The sequence below is a fragment of the Ctenocephalides felis genome, unplaced genomic scaffold, assembly GCF_003426905.1.
Source record: "Ctenocephalides felis isolate EL2017-DRISC unplaced genomic scaffold, ASM342690v1 CF-g0.4_SCAFFOLD_00845, whole genome shotgun sequence".
Lineage (NCBI taxonomy): Eukaryota > Metazoa > Arthropoda > Insecta > Siphonaptera > Pulicidae > Ctenocephalides > Ctenocephalides felis.
In genome coordinates this window covers 14,234,620-14,260,989 of record NW_020536999.1, presented here as the reverse complement: position 1 = coordinate 14,260,989, position 26,370 = coordinate 14,234,620, and the positions used below count along the sequence as shown (strand labels likewise).

At 29.0% G+C, this 26,370-nt stretch overlaps 4 protein-coding genes across 4 annotated transcripts; 3 read left to right on the top strand and 1 right to left on the bottom strand.

Annotated features, from left to right (window-relative positions):
* Positions 1-4,367: 4,367 nt before the first annotated feature.
* On the top strand, positions 4,368-15,905 carry LOC113377321 (sodium-coupled monocarboxylate transporter 1-like). Its single transcript, XM_026617597.1, is given in 13 exon segments — positions 4,368-4,581; positions 4,671-4,825; positions 6,969-7,136; positions 7,271-7,425; positions 7,510-7,650; positions 8,900-9,118; positions 10,447-10,610; positions 10,747-10,856; positions 11,712-11,819; positions 11,909-12,063; positions 13,532-13,656; positions 13,659-13,703; positions 15,430-15,905. Coding segments are annotated over 13 exon segments (2,139 nt in total). The 3' UTR covers positions 15,810-15,905.
* Positions 15,906-20,359: 4,454 nt separating this feature from the next.
* LOC113378371 (transcription factor 15-like) lies at positions 20,360-21,166 on the top strand. Its single transcript, XM_026618908.1, has 3 exons — positions 20,360-20,457; positions 20,577-20,707; positions 21,024-21,166. Exons 1-3 carry the CDS (start codon positions 20,360-20,362, stop codon positions 21,164-21,166), a joined length of 372 nt encoding a protein of 123 aa, XP_026474693.1.
* Positions 21,167-21,772: 606 nt separating this feature from the next.
* Positions 21,773-23,841, top strand: LOC113378360 (zinc finger protein 286A-like). The gene is made up of 3 exons (XM_026618899.1): positions 21,773-22,004; positions 22,293-23,099; positions 23,258-23,841. Exons 1-3 carry the CDS (start codon positions 21,956-21,958, stop codon positions 23,839-23,841), a joined length of 1,440 nt encoding a protein of 479 aa, XP_026474684.1. The 5' UTR covers positions 21,773-21,955.
* A 760-nt stretch (positions 23,842-24,601) lies between these two features.
* LOC113376590 (proteasome subunit alpha type-5) lies at positions 24,602-25,892 on the bottom strand. The gene is made up of 5 exons (XM_026616565.1): positions 25,776-25,892; positions 25,398-25,654; positions 25,111-25,286; positions 24,907-25,019; positions 24,602-24,844 (listed from the first exon to the last, which is right to left on the bottom strand). The coding sequence occupies exons 2-5, from the start codon at positions 25,652-25,654 to the stop codon at positions 24,662-24,664; spliced, it is 729 nt and encodes a 242-aa protein (XP_026472350.1). The 5' UTR covers positions 25,776-25,892; the 3' UTR covers positions 24,602-24,661.
* Between the last annotated feature and the right edge of the window lie 478 nt (positions 25,893-26,370).

The window sequence follows — 26,370 nt, the reverse complement described above, 5'->3', positions numbered from 1 at the left end:
GATCATCCTTTTCAGAGTTTGTCCAAGGAAATTTTAAGATTTAATGAACGATAAAACTATAGTAATATTGTAGAAATAAATGGCAAAAATTACAAAAAACCACTTATCATTGTTTGACATTTGAACTGTGATCTGCTAGAAATGACAATTTACTTGAAATTTGAATTTAGCTGAAATCATGAGCCTAGATAATATGAGAATGCAATATATAAGAAAAATATAATGTCTACATTATTATTGCCGAAAAGCAGCTGATATGTGCCAGAAATTAAAATAATATAAGATACAGTCAACAGTGAAGTGAATGTTTGGCAGATGAAATTATATATTTTAGTTTAATAAATAACGCAATAGGTCCAAAATTGCTTATACATTATTTTTTTAAACTTACGCATGTCGCATTTTGGTTTACTTTACTAAATTATTTAACAATACAAAAATATATTTCTACTTATTAAAAAATGATTTGGAATTTTGTTTCATGTGCCAGAAATTCATTTGTTTGGCATTGCATATAATATGGAACATTTAGCAAGTTGATCTTAGATTGAACAGTGCACATATAACTAGATTTTACAACTTAATTTACCTAAAATTTGAACATAAACAATAATGTTTATTAAATCATTAGTAAGAAAAATGTACTTTTCATTTTAAAATTATAATTGCCAAAAAGCAACTAATATATCGTACGAGATAATGAAAATTATAGACTGAATTATTGAAGCAGTTATGCTGGGTGGCAAAATCAAGTGTCATATTGTTCTTTTACCGCAGATACTATTTTATTTTTTTCTGAATTTTTTATACTGCTTATTCTAAGACTATAAATGAATCTCAAAGGCAGGACATCAAATAGGATATTAAAAAGTATAGTACAGGATATTAAAAAATTTGGAACTTTTGAATTGTAGACGTGGGTACTGGACAACGTCTGTCGGGTCATCTAGTATATATATATATATATATATATATATATATATATATATATTCATACTACCGTGCATAAGGTGACAATTCAAAATCACATTTTAATATTTTCACTAAGATACTATTATACACATGTGTGGAACTAATTGTGAATGTTTTCCGCAATTTTTTTATTGTTCTGAGAGAATATATTTCACACTATCTATTTGTGATTTTTATTGTAATGCATTACCATATCTTGATACCATGGACTATTGAATTAACACTAACATTCATCTTAGTTAATTAATTTTTTTTTTCCACTGAATAAAATTTGTTTTTTTTTATGCTAATGTTCCGATTTTTAGAATTTGTTAATGCACATGCCAACATCAAATTCAGAATTATATAATCTATATATATATATATATATATATATATATATATATATATATATATATACTAGCTAACCCGGCAAACGTTACTTTGCCATAAAAATATGTCTAGTATAAAATGTTTAGTACGAAAATAACTAACAGATTGCAAATATGGTGCATAAGTAAAAGGAGCAGCTAACAAAAAATATATGAATAGTTTTTTCACTGCAAAACACGCCACATATAAATGTCCCTTAATAGTCTTTGCAAGAGCCAACCTATGAAACTGATTTGAATTAAATTGGCACATATAATGTTTCAAGAGTTTGATATTACTATTACCGTGCTTTTTTATTAATTCAGTAATTTTTGAATTACGAATCAAAATCCGATAATTCATTTTTAAATTATATCGTTATGTGGCATACCCATTAAATTGACTGAGGTATTGAAAGTGATAAATTTTACAGCATTTTTTTACATACTATTTTTATATCCCAGTCAACTAGGGGTGTCTGGTACGATTATGAAAACGACGAGAGATTATGAAAACAGTTTTCATATCTTATATATATATATATATATTTCTATTTGTTGTAAAATTTTGCATAGATTTGTATGTTACCTATAGTTCCCTATCAATATCTGTTGCGTCTTCAGATTTTGATATTCAATCTATCCGTTTCTTCGAAAAAATTCTTTTTATGCGAACCATTTATCAACTATGTACTATTTGTGCGCATCGGGAAATATTTGCACAGTGGGAAAATGGGAGGCGTGAACAACCCTTAAAAAGTATTTTTTAAAAAAAAATTGAAGTTTATGGTTTATCGTAAAAGGTCAGTAAAAAAACACTCATTGACTGAAATCGGGATGAAAAATTATTTGATTATTATATTGCCTATTATGAAATAGATACTTGTGGAAGGGGGATGAAAATTTAGAGTTGTATTCATTTTTTAAATTTTAATTTATATATATATATATATATATATATATAAATAAATATTACAATTTTATAATAGGCAACAGTGCTCATGACTTTGTTGTTTGTTTACGTTAGAATGTTGTAAAAAACTATATATATATATATATATATAATTACAGACAGACACATCTGTAATAACATAATTACATGTCAAATTATAAACAAGATATTTTGATAATTACATATCACACCATAATTACGCGTTATAATCCTATATTATTAAATCTATATCTGGACATTCACGGTTTATAAATACTTACTCATTTATATATATATATATTATATATATACATATATATATATATACATAATATATATATATATATATATATATATATAGTAAATTATATTATTAGGCATTTTGTTTTCGAACTTCTAATGAGTACGGAAACCGGAATTTCAAGTTGCACATTATGTACACCTGTAGTAGGATTCAATTATATATATATATATATATATATATATATATATATATATATATATTTAATAGGCATAGTTATCTGTATATTTATGATACGGATGTTTATTATATGACAAAAATAAATACATTAAAAAATAGGCCAAGAACGTAAACAGTCAATTTGTATCTTTTATGCGTATAATTGATATAAGTTTTTCCTTCGCATGAATAAATAAGTTTTACATATGTACACACAAACACACACACATATAAATATATATATATATATATATATATATATATATATTATATTATTATATATTATTACAATATATATTATATATATTATTTTATTTTATTTATCATATAGCCCACAGAGTAGCTCCAGGAGGGTTTCAAAATACAATTTTAATAATACATATTATAATAATACAAATATACTAATATTTGATATAACAACACATAACATAATATAATTCAAAACATAACAATACATAACACAAATTAAAAAAAACTATCAAATTCTTAACGGTAAAACTAAATCATATATATTAGGGTATGGAATAAAATCTTGATAAAAAAAATCCTTCAAAAGTTTTAGCTCTTAATATTAACCTTTAGATAGAGCGTAATAAAATCAAACTTTCGTATGGAATTAGCATGGAAAAAGTTTCAAAACTTATAAAAATGTCTGTTACATATAACTAAGCGATAAGTGAATCAAAAGTGACAATTCATGTCACGCTAAGTTAGATCTAAAAAACATTTTTTAAATTTTTGAATTTTTTTCCGTGCTAATTCCATGCGAAACTTTGATTGAATTATCCAATTTCAATAGTGACAATTGACCTATTTCAATAGTGATAGTATATTCTGTTTCATGACATAATTTAAAGAAATTTTGAATCACGAAATTTTTTTTTTCGTCTGAAGAAAAATTTGTAAAATCACTTTTTTTGATAAAATCTTTTTTAGTGAAAAAGTGTTAGTGTATAATCAATCATACTAGTAATTAATTCTATTTTTTCAGTAACCTTATTTTAAAACTTTCTAAATTTTTTAACATTTTTAATATTTTGTTATGACAATATAATCAAAATGAAAATGATAAAAATAAATGTGTGGATTATAGATTTATTTTTATCATTTTCATTTTGATTATATTGTCATATTTCTGTACATTATTTTTTCCACATTTTATTCATTTTATATATAAAAAATCCACCATCTTCTGCTTTTCTAAACATATTGTTTGCTTAAATCTTATCGAGATCATGTTTCTTGACAGATGTTCTGAAGATGGAACGTACCTAGTTCCGAAACGTCGACAGTAAATAAATAAAAAAAAAGTTTTTTTAAAAAACTTTTTTGTTTTTTATTACTTTTTGGAATTTTTGTCCGAAGCTCTACAAAATATTTACAAATCCAAATCTTTACAATCTAATCTTAAATATATACTAGATACTACATATATATGTATGACTGATTAGTAAAAACATTAAACAGATTTAATTAATATAAAATTATTTTTTATATCCCAAAAACAAATGGTATTCCATTTTTGGTGACGTTCCTCTAACTTCAATCAAATTTTTTAGCCGGATTTTGCAGGTCTTTGATAATTTTATATATTTAACTCTATCATCAAACCTATTAAAATAAATCATTATCAATTATATTTTCAGCTTCCGAAATGGCGAAAGACGCAGCATCCCTCGTGTACGACTATCTAGTCTTCGTGATATTCATTTTACTGAGTTCCCTAATTCCCCTCTGGAGCAAATTGAGGGCCCCAAATAAAACATCTACTAAAGCCGATTATGTTTTTGCTGCTGGAGCCTCTGTTTCCATGGGGGCGATGATGCTGTCGATAGCCAGAGGGACTTTGGGGGTTAGAAGTTTCCTTGGTAAGTAGAAGATTATAATCGAAGATAAGTAATTTATTACCTATAATTATTATGTATATTATGAATTATTTTTTTATTTTTTTTCTCAGGTTATCCAAGTGAACTGTTCTACCGAGGCAGTGCGATGTGGGAGACTTTGTATGGAATGCTCTGCGCCTACCCTGTCGTCTGTTTTGTCTTCGTACCTGTATATTACTCATTAGGAATTACTTCTGTTTATCAGTATTTAGATATGAGATTTAATGTGAGTAAAAAATTATATTTTATTATTCTTTTATATTTGGTATATTCATTATTAACCTACTTAAGAGTTTTAAGAAAAATAAAAATGTTTGCATATGTTTACGTCTCGAAGTCTTCTGAAGACGCGTGTGTTTCTTCGCGATTTGTGTCTATTTTCTTTAATATCAAAAATGATTCGGATTTTAATTTTAATTTTAAAAATACTAAAGTTCACTTAAATACTTGAGATAAACTAGCTGGTATTGGTATTTTGCCTTGAGGCAAGTTACATGAACTTCCGGATATGTGTAAATAATCGACTTAAGGTAAATTGCGGGAACTTTCCGTACCGTAATGAAATATTCGAGAAATTTTAAACGTTTTCAAATATATTATTACAGATACTGTAACTTTCATTATACTTGCTATCTTTTGTTATATTTGAGCAAATCAAATGCAAATCATAAATCAATTTATCTCCAGAACATTAACAATCGTCATTTCATTTCGGATTCAATTTCAAAAAAATAGTTGCCTAATTTACACAAAATTGAAAAAGTGCTCCTGTATAGTCACAGCCTAGACGCATTTGCAAATAATTCTGTGCGACATTTTAACTTATATTGTGCTTAGCTTGGCGGCATTTTCACATTTTTCAATAGTTTTCACAAAATTGGAAAAGTGCTCCAGTACATAAACAGTCTAAACGCACTTGGGTAAACATTTGTACCAGAGTGACACTTAGACTGTGCTTAGCCTGGGTATTTTTTTCAATCTTTAATCCAAAATTACAAAAATATTTTCTGGAAAATAAAAAAAGGTGTAATAATTTATTATCCTCAAAAGCAATTATTTTGTCAATACAAGCAGAAAGTTTTTTAGATCATTCAAATCGGACGCTTAGTTCACTCACATTTTTTACAAATTTAGCATTGTATCTTCGAAATGGCAGGATCTGTCTTTGCCAAATCACCTCATCTCCCAATCATTACAAATTGAATGTTTTTTAGATCATTCAAATCCGATACTCCGTTCTCTCAAAAACTCGATTCCTATTTTATGTACTCTTTGCTTCGTATTTCCGTAACGGCTGGACTTGCCTTAGCCAAAAACTAATAGGCCCATCTCCCTATCAATAGGAATCGAATGTTTTTTTAACCATTCAAATCGGTTGATCCGTGCGCCTGGAAACGTGGACCAAAAATTGTATAATACTTACATACATACATACACACACACATCCATTTCTTCTGAGGTATGCCAAAATCTTCAAAAACCTTCAAAACGTGAAGATATACAAAAATTTGTATTTTCAATTTTTAAACGATTACAACAGCTAACATTTTTTTTCTTAAAAGCTAAATCTTAATTTTAAATCATTAGGTCAATTATTACACATATCGGGAAGTTCACGCAACTTGCCTTGCTACTTACACCTAGAAATTGATATCTATGGAATTCTCAAAGCTTCTCAGACAATCTGATGAATTTTATATCTAAGTAATTCTTTCTTTATCTTATCTATTTAACCCCTTAACTTATGATTTAGGTTCGAAAATGTCGGCCCAAAGTCGTTCAAGCTAGCGCGGCGTTGTGACTATTCTCCCTCATAGTGTACGGTTTATCACAAAAATAAAAATAATTTTGTGTTTTATGGTTTCGTATGAATAAATATTTTATAATATTTGCATTCACCGTACCCGGCCATGCCCAAAATGCGTAATATTTGCTTCTGGCCCGAACACCGTACGCGGGCTATGCCCGTAATATTCACTTTTGGCCTAGCAATTGCTCGCGGACTCTGCTCGTTATTTTAAGTTAAGGGGTTAATGAGTTCCATATTAGAAGACAACCCAATGGGTGTCACATTTATTTGATGTATTTTGTTGTTAGAATGCATTTCAATAGTTAGTCTATTTTTGACAGTAACGATATACTGCAATTTTAGGCGAGGGGTGTGTTATTTTTCACATATTAAAATATTTTACTCCGTATTGTCAAGCTAAACTGGATTTTTGATATCAGGTTGTCCAAAACTAGGACTTCAATTCTAGACATCCGCATTTCCAAATAAACTTTTTCTGTTCAAAAAATTATATAACAGCAATTAAATAGAGTATTATCTGATCTTTAATAAAAATAATTGTTTTCACATTTTTTTGCAGAGTCGTTTAGTAAGATGTTTAGCATCAGGAACTTATATAGTTAGACAACTACTTAATCTAGGCGTCACCGTATTTACACCTTGTGTTGCACTGAACACAGTCATTGGTGTTCCATATTGGGCCAGTATTATGAGCATCACTGCTATCAGTGTCATCTTTACTATTTTGGTAAGAATTAGAAATTAACTAGATTAAAGGATCTTGGATTATTTAAAAAAAAGACCAGAACAATTCTGACCAGAACATGTGATATAAATTATTGCTTAAGGGTTGAATTGATGCGATAGTGTTATTTTTTTCAGGGTGGATTGAAAGCTGCGATATTGGCAGATGTTGTCCAGGGTTTGACCATGATTGCAGTAAGTTTTGCTATCATAATTCAGGCTTGCATCGAAGTTGGCGGTTTTGGAAATGTCTTCAACATCAGTGTGGAAAGGGGACGTCTAAAGTTCTTCCAGTAAGTACAGAAAGAAACCAAACATTGTACAATTTTGGTGTCTTCAACTCATACGATTTGATCTTAATTCTTTTTTTTTTCTAGATTTGCCTTCGATCCAACAGTCAGAGTGGATACTTTATCAGCTTGGCTTGGCCAGTTGTTCATGTCTTTGACAATATTTGGATGTCAACAAAATTTTGTGCAGAGATATTTAAGTATGGGATCACAAAAAAAGGTTACGAAGTAAGTAAAATATAATATTTATGTCAGTTAAGGTGTTTCTCGGGGATCCATTATTGGTGCTTTCCTATTTATTATTTTTATTAATGACATATCTGGATTTATTAGCTGTCCACATCTATTATTTGCAGACGATCTCAAACTATATCTCAAAATAAATTTTATTGATGACCGCTTATTATTGCAATCTAAACTTGACTCTTTCCACTCTTGGTGTGTCTATAACAAACTATATTTAAATATATCAAAGTGCAAGATTCTTAGTTTTTCACATAAGCGCGTTCCAATACATTTTGAATGTAAAATCTCTAACATCTGCATTGATAGATGTAATAAAACATCAGACTTAGGAGTTTATTTGATTCTGGTTTGTTTTTATCTGATCTTATAGCTGATATTTGTAATAGAGCACATAAATCTTTAGGAATGATGAATTATAAAGAATTCAATTCAAATCATGCACTTCTTTGCATATACTATGCAAACGTACATTCCAAGTTAGAATATGGTTCGATCATTTGGTATTTTCATCAGATCAACAAATGTGATGCAATAGAGAAAGTTCAGCGAAAATTTCTAAAATATCTGTATTATAAAACATACAAAATTTATCCTGAACGTAGCTTTGACCACAACCCTTTATTAAAAGATTTTGGTATACCTTCTCTTGCCTCACGTCGATTTATCTGTACAATTATGTTCTTATTTAAACTTTGCAATAATTCTATAGACTGCCCTCTTATTCCTAACCAACTATCCTTTAATGTTCCTGGGCTATCTACGCGTTCACAATTATTTTTCAATTATCCTACTCCTAAATCTAATTCTCTCCTAAATTCGCATATTCTACTTATGTCCTTTAACTTTAACTTAAATTAATAATGAAATCGATATTCATAACACTTCACCTAATCAAATTATCTCCATCTGCACAAGTTAACCTTTTTATTTTCTTTTCAAATATCTTTCATTATTTTATTTATATATTTATATATATATATATATATATATATATATATATATCTGTAAATAAATAATATTGTTACATTCTGTATTATATGTAATTTTATGTTAAGCATTTTATGTTAATAACCACATATTGTAATTGTGTATATATTTTAATTGTTATCCGTAAAATAATTGTATTTTTGAGTTCTCTTGGGAGAAATCTGTGGGCTATATATTTAAAAATAAATAAATAAATAAATATTATTTTGTTGTACTTTAATTTATTATGTATATATTATTCCAGGACCTTGATGTCAAATATGCCAGTGATAACAGTTTTATTCAGTTTATCATGGGTTGCCGGAATGGGAATATTTGCAGCATATTCTGATTGTGATCCTTTGACCACTGGATATATCAAAAAGATGGATGAAATTTTACCATTTTTCGTTGAAGACAAATTCACGTATATTCCTGGATTATTGGGGCTGTGCATGGGGACTTTGTTCAATGGAGCACTGAGGTAAAAGATATAATTATCGTAAACTAGATAACCCGACAGACGTTGTCCTGTACCCATGTCTACAATTTTTTTAATATAATATACTGTTGATTAATAATATTTACCGTTTACCTAAAAATAATAATTATTGTTTTTTAAATCACTCTTTACGCCAAAATGCATATACATTTATAATATGAGCGATGTTAAATGTAGAACTGCTTTAAATAAAATGATGAGTCTCAATTTCCACACTATATTGGAAATTGAAGTCATTTAAACGGTATAACATAACCATAACCATAACATAACACTGGTACTTCATGTTGTATTAAATTAATTCAATTTTTTATTGTTTAAATATCCAAAATTGCATCTTAAACTTCTCCTAATTGATATCGTGAGGGCCGAATTGTATGTATTCATCTTTACTTTCCCATTTGTTGTTATAAAGTGAAGTTTTTACGAATTTTTAAAATATTGTGCAAAGATTAGTAAAAGATGCAAAAAAATTATATATTGAAAATTTAATATCCGAATCTTGTGTTGGCGCCCCCTAATGCGTGCGCTCGTATTTTTCGCATGCATCGCATTAAAGGCAGGACCGGCCCTGTATAATACTTAATTTCATATTTCAAGTGAATTAATTTGTCATATCCTGTTTATATGTGTATCATTAAATCTGCTATACACATACTGTATTTTATATTATTTTAATTTCTGGCACATCTCAGCTATTTTTATCAGTAATAATGTAGACATTTAATTTTTCTTATTCATAATCATAACTTTATTATACATACTCTAATATTGTCTAGGTTCATAAGTAAATTGAAATTTTTGGCAGATGTAGTTTTCATTTGTTTTCAATGCAAACAATGACATGTCGCTTTTTGCAAATTTTTCCATTTATTTCTACAATATTGCACATACATCCCAGTACTTCATAATCACAAACAACCTAGAAAATTTCCTTAACAAACTTCAGAAAAATTTATCAAAATCCGAATAATCGTTTAGGAGGAGTATACAGTGAGTGCTTTTAATTTAATATGAACTTTATATAATAGCAATAAAGCTCAAATTGATTCTACGTTTTAGTTAGAAAACGTTTGTATGAGAAAAAGAAAAGCGTTATCTTTAGGATTTTCCCGGCAATTTTTCGATTTTATCGCAACGCAAGAACCATCCTTAGACTTCAAAGAACTTTTTAAAAAAGAAATGGCCAAATTGGTCCAGGCGTTGTTGAGTTATGCGCTTGCCAACACATTTTGCGATTCATTTTTATATATAAGATTTAGATTGTAGATAGTGATCCATTAAATTAATTTTTAACTATTTAATTTCAGTTTGTCGGTATCAAATTTGAACTCCTTATCCACTGTCACTTGGGAAGATTTTTTGAGCCATGCACCAATTTTCAAGGGATATACAGACAAGCAGCAATTGAATGTTATTAAAACTGTTGGTTGCTTTTATGGAATCATTATAATGGGGATCAGTTTTGGAGTGGGTGAGTTCTATCAATCCTAAATTGTTTATTTTATACAAATTATAAATGTTTCTAATTATTCATTTATTCTCTCCTCCATGGATATGTAGGATGCAATTTATCGAATTTATTTGACGACATGCTTTTAGCTTTTCAGGTCTTTTATCTGGTGTAATTGAAAGCTCTTTGCTGATGACTTCAGCTACTTCTGGACCACTTCTTGGTGTCTTCGTGCTGGCCATGTTGATACCATGTGCCAACTGGAAGGTTAGATAATAATATAATTATTAATTAAATTATCAGATTTTGGATCATTTGCTGTGTTTTTTTTTACCGCAATTGATCACACTTCTAAAGCTCGAAATGAGTCCTTTGCCTAATTAACTTCCCGTAGGGTGATTATAGCAATGAGCCGAAAATCGAAAATGAAATTTTTTGCATTTCTCGACGTTTTGAAGGTTTCTGAGCATTTTGGCAAACCTCAGAAAAATGGACGTGTGCATGTTTTGTATGTCCGCATTTTTGTCCACGTTTTCGGGTGAACGGATCAAACGATTTGAATGGTTTAAAAAACATTCGATCTCCATTGATAGGGAAATGCGCTGATTAGTTTTTGGCAAAGGCAGTTTCAGCCGTTACGGAGATACGGAGCAAAGAGTGCTGAAAATACAAATAGAGTTTTTGAGAGAACGGAGTATCGGATTTGAATGATCTAAAAAACATTCAATTAGTAATATGAAAAAAATATGAAAATGCCGCCGAACTAAGCACAGTATAAGTGAACATGTCGCACAGAATTATTTGCAAATGCGTTTAGACTGTGACTATACGAGAGCACTTTTACAATTTTGTGTAAATTAGGCAACTATTTTTTTTAATTGAATTCGAAATGAAATGACGATTGTTAATGTTCTGGAGATTAATTGATTTATGATTTACATTTGATTTGCTCAGATATAACAAGATAGCAAAATAATGAAAGTTACAGTATTTGTAATAATATACTTGAAAATGTTTAAAATTTCTCGTATTTTGATTACGGTACGGGAAGTTCCAGCAATTTGCATTAAGGCACGATGCCATACACCACTAGTTTATTAATCTATTTACTTGTCTTTTTAGGGAGCTGCAACTGGAATGATTGTATCTCACATAATTACTTTGTGGATCACATTTGGAGGTTTGACTGTCGAAAAAGCACCAACGGTCATGTTGCCTTTATCCACTGCAGTAAGTACACCAAATAAAATATCTATTAAAATAACAAATAAAAAGATCAGACTGATTCATTTCGGTTACTAATAATCTGATATCTTTAGGGTTGTACAAACGAGAGCTTTTCTTCTCACATATATCTTCCTGGACAACAATGGCCAGTCAGTACACCATTGGAAGTAGATTGGGCCAAAAATAATATATCTAGTACTGTTTTGAATACTAATGCAAGCGATCTGACTAGTTCTGAACAACACAGGTAAATGATCACGATTTCTGAACCATTACTTAGTTTTTTTTTGGAACACATTTAATAACTAGTTGGTATTGATATTTTGCCTTGAGGCAAGTTACATGAACTTCCCGATATGTATAAATAATCGACTTAATCAATAAAAAATAAATTAATTTATGAGTCATTAAACGTATTCCGAGTGGATTTATTACACATCATTGAAAACGAACGAACACGTTAACTCGGAGTATTTTTTAAAAGCAAAAAACTCAATATTTCACAACTCAATATTTCAAAACTCAATAATTTTTTTATAATTGAATCAGTTTCCGTAGGACTTTAATGGTTTAGTATGTTAATTAAGATCAAGTACTCTATCATTATACCAAATAATCGTCTAAGTCTTAACTTTGATGAATTTTTAAAATTAAACTAATTATTGTAAGGCCGTAATGTTTCAGTAAGTTCTATAAGACTATAACATATATCGCCAAAAAAGTTTCTATAAAAATCGGCTTAATTTTTTTTCAACAGTTAATTACAAGAAAACGGCTCGGAAGATTTTCACCTAAAACTAATCAGTATCATTCCCAACTAATATCTTTCGAATAGTTTTTGATTTTTTAAAATCGATTAGGCAGTATGAGCTTAAATGTGGACGAAAAGTTTAACACTTTTTTCCAAATTACAAAGAAACGGCTCAGACGATAGCTGCACAACACTGAGAAAAGATGATCCGCATCAAAATACATTGATTAAATTTTAAATTTTTGAAATCGGTTCAGGCGTTTTTGAGAAAACGTTGATGAAAGTTCCTAATTTTGACAAACGCCAAAAAAACGATACTAATTTTTGCAAACTTTGAAGAATTTTTAAAATTAAACGACTTGTCGTAGGAGCGTAATATTTTAGTATGATATATAAGACTATGGTATCTAGCATCAAAAAAAATCATAGAAATCGTCGAAAATATTTTTTTTTAACACTTTATTACAAGAAAACGGCTCGGCCGATCTTTACCAAAAACTAATCAGTACGATTTCTAACCAATATTTTTCGAACGGTTTTTGAATTTTCAAAAGCGATTCAGAATTGGGGGCTAAAACGTGGACGAAAATGTTTTCATTTTCTGCAATTTACAAAGAAACGGCTTGACTGATCGTCGCGCAAAATTGATAAACGCTAGTCCTCATCGAGACACCTTGAATGGCTTTTAAATTTCTGAAATCGGTTTAGGTATTTTTGAGAAAACATCGATATACGGCAAAAAATCCGTTCACACACACGCACACACACATACTTATTCCAAATCTGGTCTGATTCGATTCAGAATGGCTTGAAACGTCGAGAAAACATAAAATTAGCGAATCGGATTTTTTTATGAAAACATAAACTTCTCTTTCGGGAAGTTAATAATAGGATTTTTGATATGCCAAAGTGGTATGAAATATAATAAATTTAATAAATTTTATTTTTTTTTCAATTTCCCCAGTGATCCCTTGAAGGCACTCTACTCGATCACCTACATGTACTACAGTTTCATCGGAACAACTCTGACAGTGATCATCGGAACAATAATTTCCTACTTCACAAGTTCAGAAAATGACATCTACGATGAAAATTATTGCATCCATTTATTCTGAAACTAAGCAGACTCTGTCCAGGTAATATTTATTTTTTCAATTATAAACTATCATTTGTTAATTCCCGTTGATGGTTGCAGGTCGTCATTTGTATACATTGGCGGCTGAATAATAAAAATCAATCATAAAAAAAATGAAAATAAATCATTTGCTTTGAAATCATTGCATGGATGCGTAATAAAAATCATAGATCATTCATCAACAAAAAATTTAGTGCATTGATAAAGGTATTATTAGTTTATCTCATGTAGAAATCGTAGTTTTTGAGGAATAGCAAATAGATTATTATAAATACTGTAACTTATATAAGTTTACAGAAAAGTAAATAAACAAAACTTAATCAATCAAATTTAAAATGAAGAACATTGTCTAATAGAATAGTACCATATAAAATGAATTGCAAATTTGAAGTATATAAGTGAGCTTTAGAACTTTAGATAGAAATAAAATTAAAATCCGAATTATTTTCGATATTAAAATTTTTTTTTGGAATTATAAACAATTGTTTAGTCAACACAAGCAGAAAGTTTTTTGAATCATTCAAATCGGATGCTTAGTTCTCTCAAAAACTGGCATTTTTTGTACATTTAGCCTAGTATTTTCGATATGGCTGGACCTGCCTTTTTCAAAAACTAATCACCACTTCTCCTCGTCATTACGAACTGAATGTTTTTTAGATCATTCAAATCGGATACTCCGTTCTCTCATAAACTCGATTTATATTTTCTGCACTCTTTGCTTCGTATCTCTGAAACAGCAGGACCTGCCTTTGCCAAAAAATAATCTTTTCATCAATAGGAACCGAATATTTTTTTAACCAATCAAATCGGTTGATCCGTGCGCCCAAAAACATGGACGATAAATTGTATCCATACACACACTCACACACATCCATTTTTTCATGTATGCCAAAATGTTCGGAAACCTTCAAAACGTGAAGAAATGCAGAAATTTTCAATTTCGATTTTTGGACGACTACAATAACTTACCGACACTACCTGACACGGGGAGTTAAAAACTGAAAACAGTGGATTTTTGAAATTTTTGAAAAATAATTAGTCTTGTGGAATTTGAAAATTTTGAATTTTTAAACCAAATTCAAGTCGGTAAACCATACTGTCGAAAATGTCTAACTTTAAGACTATTTTTTTAAACTATACAAGTGAACTTTATGCATTATAAAACTTGGTACGGAAACCATACAAATGGTAACAAATATTGTACTTGTATTCAAAATATCTATAAAATATCTGATTAGATGAGCATATGTCTAATGATCATTTTTGACTGCCAAATGGCATTTTTTTCAAACTCTTCTCTGAATCTCCGAAACCGCTAGACTTGCCTTCCAGCAAATTTTATCAATTCTTTGTTTCGTCAATATTAGTAAAACATTTTTAAATCTTCGGACGCTCGAAAAATCGAAAATGCAAATGTTTGCGCATATTTTACGTTTAAAAGGTTTCTGTACATTTTGGCATGTCTTAGAAAAAATGGATATATGTGTGTGTATGTTTGAATACACACTCCGTTTTTGGCATTTTTTTCTTGGTATCTTCGAAATGGCTGGAACTGCCGTTGAAAAATTGAAATGAGTTGATCCGTGCTCTCAAAATCTTCGACAAAAATTTGCATCCGCACATTCATACACACAAACATACACACACATACATCCTTTCATTTTGTAACCATTGACCATAAATCCAATCCTCATGAAATTTTTTTTTAATTTTTTTATTATTATCAGGAAAACCAAGAGCCTACCTAGGAAGCAAATGTGCAAACAGTGCAATAATAAAAAAAGAAACAATATCCAAACAAGTGGCATCTGATAATTTTGCTTTCGACATCAACGAAACCGAGGAATCAAATACTCTAAAACAAAAAAATGGAATATTAAAAGAAAGAAAATCTTCCAGAAACCAAAATGGCATTGATGATGGTAAACATTGTTATTCCAATGAAGATCCCGAATGTTCTGATGAAAATATTATGAATGGTGAGAAACCTTCTACTAAAATTGCCGATGATGATGTTATAATAGCGAAAAATTATGTTCTGAACAAAATTCAATTAAAAGACGAACCTGGAAATATTGGGACTTTCAGAAAGTTAGATCATGATTAAATTGAACCCTACGAGGTAATTGTTTATACTTAATTAGTAATATAGTGTTAAACTTTACAAAAGTGCTAAGTGAGAGTGAACTTAAAATTTGGTGTAAATAACACCAAGAAGAGATTACTTAATTATTTTTAATAAATAAGAATACAAATAATAACATTAGATCAAATTAGTATCAAACATACTATAATATTTAATTTTATATTCTATGACTAAAGTAAGTAGAAGTAGTTTATTATAAAAAATATAAATATAGCATATTTATATTTTTTTATGGATAAGATATGTTACTAAAGAATATTAATTGAAACTGTGATTAATGAATTATAAGTATCATTAAAATAGGTTTATATTTATTTATGTTAATTTATATTTACATAATCGAATATATATATATATATATATATATATATATACATAATAAAATAAGAACTTGAGAATAATTTTTCATTTTAATATTTTCTTTGATGGCGGTAGATGTACTTTAATCAAGATTATTTATATTATTGTTCATAAACGTATATAAACATTATATATATTATATATATATATATATATTAGGGTGGTCCTTAATATGGACATTTTCGTATTTTCTTGCTCCCCAGGAGTCAAATGATTCCAAATTGATAAAAAACAATTCTCTGAAAGTATTAGCTCTTAATATTAACTTTTAGATAGAGCGCGATTCAATCAAAGGTTTGTATGGAAATAGCATGGAAAAAATTTGCAAGCATTTGGCAGAGCGTCGAATTTTCAATGAAAAATTACACGAATTTTCACTTTTAATTCATTTGTTGGATTGAACACTATCTAAAAGTTTATATTAAGAGATAAACTTTCAGAAAATTGTTTTTTTATCAATTTGAGCCCTTGGGAGCAAGGAAATTCGAAAGTGTCCATATTAAGGACCACCCTATATTATATATATATATATATATATATATATATATATATATATATTATATATATATATATATATGATACATTCATATCTAGTATTAGGTTTGTTGAAATATTTAATAATTTGTACTATTTGTTTATAGTAAATAATATTTTTATCGAATACGGTTGAATATATTTCATTACGCTAATAAATTTTATTAAGTATATTATCGTTTTTATATACATACTTGCATAATTTTTTCACTTCACAATTTCACATTCTTTCTTGCACGGATCAACCGATTTGAATGGATCAAAAACATTCGATTCCTATTGATAGGGATAAGTGCTGATTAGTTTTTGGCAAAGGCAGGCTCAGTCATTTTGGAGTTCCAGAGCAAGGAGTGCAGAAAATGCAAATCGAGTTTTTTTATAACGGAGTATCGGATTTGAATGATCTAAAAAGCATTCAATTTGTAATGATTGGGAGAAGAGGTGAATAGTTTTTGGCAAAGACAGGTCCCGCCATTTCGAAGATACAGAGCTAAATGTGCAAAAAATGGCAGTTTTTGAGTGAACTAAGCGTCCGATTTGAATGATCTAAAAAACTTTCTGCTTGTATTGACAAAACAATTGCTTTTGAGGATAAAAAATTATTACATCTTTTTCAAGTTTGTGTAAATTAGGCAACTATTTTTTTGAAATTGAATTCGAAATTTTTTATAACGGAGTATCGGATTTGAATGATCTAAAAAGCATTCAATTTGTAATGATTGGGAGAAGAGGTGAATAGTTTTTGGCAAAGACAGGTCCCGCCATTTCGAAGATACAGAGCTAAATGTGCAAAAAATGGCAGTTTTTGAGTGAACTAAGCGTCCGATTTGAATGATCTAAAAAACTTTCTGCTTGTATTGACAAAACAATTGCTTTTGAGGATAAAAAATTATTACATCTTTTTCAAGTTTGTGTAAATTAGGCAACTATTTTTTTGAAATTGAATTCGAAATGAAATGACGATTGTTAATGTTCTGGAGATAAATTGATTAATGATTCACATTTGATTTGCTCAGATATAAACAAGATATCAAAAATAATGAAAGCTACAGTATTTGTAATAATATGTTTAAAATTTCTCGAATATTTCATTACGGTACGGGAAGTTCCAGCAATTTGCCTTAAGGCACCATGCCATACACCACTAGTCCCATTTATTTCTACAATATTACTATATTTTTATAATCACATACGTCCTAAAAAAATCCTCTAAAAAAGTTCACGAAGATTTAACAAAATCCGATTAGTTTTGGGAGGAGTATATTTACATCATTACAGAGGAATTTTATATATAAGATAAAAGATATATATATATATATATATATATATATATATATGTTCCTCTATATGTGTATGTGTATTATAAAACAAACAATTTTAATTAATCCCATCAGCCCTATTTCCTTCGACGTTCCTTCGGATTTCATAAGGTGTTGATTTATATATGAGAAGTCATATTCCGCTGCAACTGGAGCGTCTCCATCGGAAGGCGAAGCGGGGATCTTAATTGAAAATTCAAAGACAAACCGAAGTCTTGTGGAGATCTGTTATTTGTGATAGATCTGTATTCGTATTTTATAAATGAAACAGCATTCTTGGAAATAGTCAGTCTATTATATTTATAACAGTTTAATATATTTATAAAGTGATACAAGTTACTTGGATGCGATCGGGATACTTGCAGGAAGAATCTTATTGTAAGAGTGACTTGTGTATTTACTTCCCCTAGGGTAAGTTGTAGTAATCGCAAAAAAATCGAAAACGAAAATTTTTATATACTGTTAGGTTTCAGAAGTTTCTGAACATTTTGGCATACCTAAGAAAAAATTGATATATGTTTGTGTGTGTGTGTGTGTGTGTGTGTGTGCACGCGGATACAAATTTTCGTCGACGATTTCGGGAATACGGGTCAACCGATTCGAATAATTAAAAAACTAGTGGGGCGCATGGCATCGTGCCTTAATTCAAATTGCTAAAACTTCCCGTACCAAAAATTTTTTTTTTTTAGAAGATTAACATATTTGAAAAAAATTCCTCTGAAAAATTAGATTTTTGAGAAACTAAATTTTTGACAAAAATTTACTTTTTTTTGATAAAAAAGACGTTTTGAAAAAATGTGTATTTTGATATATTTTGGAAATTCTGAACTTTTTTCCAAAGCAATCACACTGCTTTAACTGCATAGAGACGAAATATCGAACACACATACACACACGCACACACTCACCTACACACAGATACACACACACACACATACATCCATTTTTTCTAAAATATGCCAAAATATTCAGAAACCTCTGAAACGTAAAGATATATAAAAATTTTCATTTTCGATTTTTTTGCAATTACTGTAACTTACCCTACGGGAAGTTAAACATTCGATTCGTATTGATAAGGAGATGTGCTGATTAGTTTTTGGCAGAGGCAGGTCCGCCGTTTCGAAAATTGGGGCAAAAAATGCTAATTGGGAATTTGAGAGAACGGAGCGTCCTATTTGAATAATTCAAGGAACTTTTTATTTGTATTGACGAAATGAAGAACTGATTAAATTTTCGGAGAGATAGATCCAACGATTTCAAAAATCCAATAAAAAATGTGAAGTTATCAAATAATCTGTAGAGATTTTAATAATAAACAAAAATTTTGTTTACATTTGTATGAGTGCCATACTAAGGTTTATCCATAAGACTGCGACGTGGCGCTTACGCGCTTCAAGATTTCGTCTTTGAATCGCAGCGCGAATACTTTGAAAAACAGTTCAAAATCCTCATAATATAAAAAAATCAAATTTTACAAATAAGGATTTTTACCTTTCCGAAGGAGGAGTTTATGATTTCATCAAAAAATCCAATTTGCTAATTTTATGTTTTCTCGACGTTTCGAGCCATTCTGAATCGAATGAGACCAATTTTGTAAAAAGTATGTGCGTGTGTAAACAGATTTTTTGCCGTAAATCGACGTTTTCTCCAAAACGGCTGCACCGATTTCAAAAATTTAAATGCCATTCGATTTATCTCGATGAAGGCTAGCTTTCCTCAGTTTTGTGCGACGATCAGCCGAGCCGTTTCTTTGTAAATCACAGAAAAGTGAAAAATTTTTCGTCCACGTTTTAGTTCGCAATTCTGAATCGATTTTGAAAATTCAAAAACTATTCGAAAGATATTGGTTGGGATTAAGTTTTTGGTACAGATCGGCCGGGCCGTTTTCTTGTAATAAAGTGTTAAAAAAAAATTCGATGATTTTTATATTTTTTTTGACGGTAGATACCATGGTCTTATAGATCATACTAAAATTATCAAAATTTGAGAAAATGAGTAATTTTTTTGACGTTTGTTAAAATTAAAATAGACGATTTCCTTGGTACAACGACAGAATACTTAGTCTTAATGAACATATTAAACCATTAAAGTCCTACGGAAACTGGTTCAATTATAAAAATTATTGATTTTTGAAAATCCCCTCGGAATTTTAATCACTCACAAATTAATTTATTTTTGATTGATTAAGTCGATTATTTACACTTATCGGGAAGTTTATGTAACTAGCCCCAAGGCAAAATATCAAGGCGAATTTTATATAACTTACTTATTGCAAAATGCTTTTTTTCAGAAAAATTCATGGAATTCGTGGATTCAAGTAATTTTGATGAAGATTTCGGTAAATGGACACCTTCCCGCAAAAGGGCTAATGCTAGGGAACGAGATCGTACCCATAGGTAATTTATAAAATTATTATATTCTTTAACTTTACGAAAAAGAGGTTTGTTTTCGAAAATTTTCACTTTTTAATTATTTGAAAATTGAATGAATTCATTTATTATCATTATTATTACAGTGTCAACTCGGCGTTCCTAATTTTGCGTTCATTGATTCCTACAGAGCCAATGGATAAAAAATTAAGTAAAATTGAAATTATACGACTTGCTTCCAGCTACATTGCACACTTGGCTACAATTGTCATAAAAGGTTTGTGTACTTACCATAAATAAGCATTAGGCTTTTATTTAACTCTTCTAAATTATCTTGAATCTTCATATCATGATTTATAACTTCCCTTAGGGTAAGTTATAGTAATCGCAAAAAATCGATAATGAACATTTTTGCGTTTTAGAAGTTTCTGAACATTTTAGCATACCTAAAAAAATTGTTTCTTGTTTCAAAATAAATATTAGTTTAAATATAGAAAGTGATTAGGATAAAATATAAATAATTTTAACTTTTCAATTATTATAATTTATTAATCATGGATTATTTTTGAATATATTTTCATTTTTATTATTAGGTACTGCAGAACAACCCTGTTTACCAAATAATTTCGACATGAGATTAAATGAAGATTCTCTTCAAATCAAGAGGAGGGCTGTTTGTACATTTTGTATGTCAGCAAACATGAATTTCTTAGATAAATGTACCCTAGCGGCATAAAATAATTTAATTTTTAATTTTTTAAAGATTACTCACATCTATCTTTGAATATAAAAAATACCATGCTTTAGATTGCGAAGAGATAATTTATATTTTTTATCAAATAAAGTGCTCCTTCCCTTTTACTTTTTTTTATTACTTTACCTCCAAGGTTAGGATATATTTTGAGTGGCGTCTAGGTATAACTTTATTTAAAACGTCTGTAAACGTTTTATAATAATAATAGAATCATATTTTTATCTAACATATAAATATATAATATATAAATATAATTAAGATAAATATATCTAATATATAAATAATTATAAGAGCTATGAATTTGAGCACAGAAGAGCAGAAGACCCTCTGTTGAGTGCGAAAAACACTAAAACAAAATTAAGCATATTTGTTCTAAGTTTACCACCCATCAAGCCTCGTAGTTTATGTCTTTGCTTTCAACTGTCAAATTCGAATGCATGGCAGCACCAACTATTTTGTCACTATGGCAACACTTGCAAAATTTCAATCTATATGAGAAATATTTGACAGATATTTTATTTACTTTTAAAATGACAAAAGTATTTGATTTATATTATTTATATTACCTAATTGTATTAAAGTAAATATGATTAGGTAAAAATTAAGTATTGTTATATTGAATTTGTGCTTGATAAATATTTATGTGATAAAATTATTTATGTAAAGAAAGAAATATATACGCTAATTTTATAGATTTACAATATAATAAATTATAAAGGTTTTTAAACAAATTTTATTTTGTATTGGAAGTGATATAAATGTGTCATAATCATGGATTATATGCAAGGGCTTGGACTTAATATTGATACTGTAATGACAGGTACAGTACAAATGAAAAGATAAATTAATTTTTGCTAATTCATATCTGAAATGCCTACCATAATATTATACATAATTCTGTTACCATAATATAATAGTGTTCATCAATAATTTGTAACAAATGCCAATTACTTTCTTTTTACTATCTCAAATTGTATTAAAATGTTTTATCTACAGTATACGGTGAAAAATTCTGACTATTGAAATGTTGTTTTGCATGTTCAAGCTACTTCATAATTCATTTACTATTTTGATTTTTTTCTACATTTGAGGTTATAAATTTTTTTAGATGAACTTAAATCCCGACTTGAACCTACTCTGAAAGATAATTATACTAATAGTTTCAAATTATATTGCAAAGATAGCATGAATGATATATCATCTGCCGATGACTACTCTCCAGCGCAACTGATGAGACATAATTTAAAATATTCACTGGACTTCTTTAGGAACAGTATAGATACACCAGAATCTCATATTAACGATAAAGAAGATGGAATACAAAATCTACAAGTTGTAAATATATGTTATCTTGAAAAATCAAATTTTAATAGTGTTAAAGAATCCAATTTTCTACATGTCAGAGAAAATTTTAGTAACTTGTTGGAAGAATCTTGTAATAATAAAATTAATTCAAGTACATGTAATCAGAAAATTTCTGGTATTGATAATGAAAGTTGTGCAAATGTGGAAAATACTAGTGATAAACTCGAATCTTCCGAAGATGAAGAAAAAAATTTAGAAAGATTACTGGAACCAGACGTTATAATTTATGAAAGCAAGTCTGATAATTCTACAAATAAAGAATGCAGTAAAACTGTTGTAAATGAAAATCAAGGTAAAACTCTTGAAAAAGCAAATGCAGATATTCCTCAGGACCTTACGATTAAAAATAGTGAAGAAATAACTCCTAAAAAGCCCAAAATACGTGAGAAAACGCACGAATGTAACATTTGTCAAAAAGCCTTTATGACCAAACTTCAGTTAACGGATCACATAAGAACCCATACTGGAGAACGCCCTTATACTTGTAAATTATGTAACAAATGTTTCACTCATTCAAGCACATTATCAAAACATTCTCGTACACACACCGGTATAAAACCCTTTCAATGTGACATATGCAAAAAAAGATTTGCTCAATCTGGAAACTTATCTAGTCATCTGCGAACTCACACTGGTGAGAAAAGATATAAATGTGATCTTTGCAATAAAACATTTGTCAATTTAATTCGACACATGCGACGCATACAGGTGAGCGGCCCTTTGTGTGCAGCATTTGTCATAGAGCATTTGCCCAAAGTGGTCATCTGACTTCTCATGTGAGGGAAACACATTCTGGTGAAAGGGCGCATAAGTGCAAGTATTGTGATAAGGCATTTGCCAGGAGTAATGCGCTGACTGTTCATATGCGTCTACATACTGGTGAAACTCCTTTTAAATGTGATTCATGTGAAAAGGTATTCAAATCCAATGGGGCTTTAGTAACACATGCACTCACACACAACAATGAAGACGAAATGGACACTGATGGACCTCTGTTGATGTTTGAAGATAAAATCCAGCTGCTATTAGAGAATGAAGTTACACATAATTCTGAAGAAAGAATTAATTCCAATGGAGCTTTAACGGCTCACAATGTCACATTTACTCCTGAAGGCAAAATGAAACTCACAAGTGGACCTTTATTCACACATGATATTATAAATACCGATAGTGATAAACTTAAATCTTTAATAACACATGAAATAGCTCTGGCAGCTGAAGATACTTTCAGAGCTAATTATATTCAACATGTTGTTACGCAAACTACTCAAAAAGAACTATCATTAGTTTAATTTAAATAAACAAGTATTTTATTATCAGTTTTGTTTTATTATTGTACTATTTTTTTCTTCTAAACTATTCTGTATATGTTTATATATATATATATATATATATATATATATATATTATAGAGCTTCGAACGTGGAATCCAAAATGTAATGAAAAACAAAAAAGTTTTCTAACAAACCATTTCTTTATTTATTTACTGTCGATGTTTTGGAACTAGGTACGTTCCATCTTCAGGACATCTGTCAAGAAGCATGATCTTGATAAGACTTAAGCAAACAATATGTTTAAGAAAAGCAGATGGTAGAATTTTTTAAATAAAATGAATAAAACTGTAGAAAAAATAATGTACAGAAATATGACAATATAATCAAAATGAAAAAGATAAAAATAAATGAGTAGATTATATAACAGAATATTACTTTATGGATTCTTTGTTCATTATATATATATATATATATATATATATATATATATATCCTCAAAAATTTATAATTAGTATGGACATTTGATTTGAGAAAGAAAACTTTAAAATTAGTAATATAAATGGTATTAAGTGGGTTTTCTAAAATTAATATGTGCCATATTTTAAATTAAACCACAACGTTGCAGCCAAAATATGTGACCTTCATTTCACATTATAATATACAATTTTTTTTATTAGAAATAATAAAATCAAGAAAGAAAAACCGCCTGTTGATGAATGGTGTATTTCTTAATTAAAAAAAAAATACAAAATACATATAATTGGTCAAATTATATGTTTAATTAAAAATCCTCAACAGCTGTAGATGTCTTTGAAATGTATTTAAATTAAAACCATACTTAATTCAAATTTTTAATAACTTCTTCAACTTGCTCTTTAGTGTACATCGTAAACTTCTTCGATGGTGTTAGAACCATTAATTCAACGTTTGTTGAATTCATTTTTTCTTCCATAACTTGTTTCAAAATTGTAAGAGCTGTAACAATTGCTTCTTCAACTTTCATTTCTTTGTGGTAAGTTTCCTGGTTAACATAAATTTATATTAATATTGTTTATACAAAATATTTACTTTATATTATTATACCTGTAAACTTTGCTGGGCACCTTCACTTCCAGAACCAATTGCTTTTGCATCAAATTGAACAAATGTTCCTGATGGATCTAAATGAAACAGTTGTGGCCCATATTCATCCACACCTATTCATAAATTAAAAAAAATTAAGAAAATATTTCTGCAATTCAAAGGTAATTTTGATAATTAATAATTAATTTTATCTTTTATTTTTACCAGCAAATAATAGAGCGACACCAAATGGTCTGCTCATGGCTGGTCCATCTTCATCACTATCTCCGAACTGTATTGCTAAATTTGAAACAGCTTGTGCACAAGACTCCACAGTCATGCGTTCATTGTAAACAAACCAATGGTTTTGGCATTCTAGACGAGCTCTATCAATTAACATTCTAAATAACAAAAATAAACAGTATTAGAACTTTAAACACAGTTCAATTTAAATAGTAATTATTTAAATAAGTATATTTTTATCATAGTTATGAGTTTAATATTTTTTCTACCTAGAGTCAGCAACTAGTCCAGAAAATACACATCCGATATGGCTATCAATCTCCACAATTTTTTCGATGCTACTTGGGACTATCAAAGGAGATGTTATCCTCTTTTCCACGGCTAATACTACCCCTTCCGAAGTTGAGATACCGATGGCTGTAGAGCCTAATTTAATTGCCTCTATTGCATATTCGACTTGAAACAATCTACCTTCTGGAGAGAAAGTATTTACTCCTCTGTCATATTCAGATCGAGTTAGAAACATCTAAGAAAAAAATATAGGTTATACTGATGATGCTTAATAGTTTATGCATTATAAAAAATAACTTGTTTTATTTTTTCCAGAAAAAGGTATAAAAACAAGCTTTACGTCTATCTAACCATACCTCGTATTATTGTATAATTGAATTTAGAACTTTGCTTTAGCCGCTATAGCTATTTCTATGTTTAAATGACTTGCTTTACTTTGTCAAATGACGAATGAAAACATGTCTTCGAAAGAGTGCTGCCATATGCAAAAATTGTGCACATTGTCATGTCGTAGCCAATATAAATTTGGATATAAAGTACATATTAGATTTTATGAAATTTAATTGTTATAACATTTTCTATCGTCAATATATAATATATATATATATATATAATAATTCAATTATCTAAACAACAAATTAAGCAACAAATGATTTCGTTTGAGTTTCGCGCTCTTTTTTCAATTTATGTCTTCGTGCAACTTCATTCGACAGTCATCTTGTATGAATCTGTCAAATGTCAATTTATATGTTTAATGGTTATTCTGAAAAAATCGTGTTTTAGAAATTTTTAAAAGTGTATTAAATCGTTCGTTAAGTGCTTAAGATATGAAAATTAATTGAAAATATAATAAAAGACTGATTTTGCTGAAGAATTGGTTTTCACACACATTTTCTTGGAATAATTAGTACTAACTATGTTTTTTTTAGAAGGCCTCTTGATACTAATGTT

Excerpts from the sequence above, each read along its gene's own strand:
- LOC113378371 (XM_026618908.1), top strand. The coding sequence starts at position 20,360 with ATGGAATTCGTGGATTCAAGTAATTTTGATGAAGATTTCGGTAAATGG. Across the intron at positions 20,458-20,576 it reads GAACGAGATCGTACCCATAG|TGTCAACTCGGCGTTCCTAA; the intron begins GTAATTTATAAA and ends TTATTATTACAG. Across the intron at positions 20,708-21,023 it reads GGCTACAATTGTCATAAAAG|GTACTGCAGAACAACCCTGT; the intron begins GTTTGTGTACTT and ends TTTTATTATTAG.
- LOC113378360 (XM_026618899.1), top strand. The coding sequence starts at position 21,956 with ATGGATTATATGCAAGGGCTTGGACTTAATATTGATACTGTAATGACA. Across the intron at positions 22,005-22,292 it reads TATTGATACTGTAATGACAG|ATGAACTTAAATCCCGACTT; the intron begins GTACAGTACAAA and ends AAATTTTTTTAG. Across the intron at positions 23,100-23,257 it reads ACATTCTCGTACACACACCG|GTGAGCGGCCCTTTGTGTGC; the intron begins GTATAAAACCCT and ends CGACGCATACAG.
- LOC113376590 (XM_026616565.1), bottom strand. The coding sequence starts at position 25,654 with ATGTTTCTAACTCGATCTGAATATGACAGAGGAGTAAATACTTTCTCT. Across the intron at positions 25,287-25,397 it reads GGACTAGTTGCTGACTCTAG|AATGTTAATTGATAGAGCTC; the intron begins GTAGAAAAAATA and ends TTTGTTATTTAG. Across the intron at positions 25,020-25,110 it reads TGTCGCTCTATTATTTGCTG|GTGTGGATGAATATGGGCCA; the intron begins GTAAAAATAAAA and ends ATTTATGAATAG.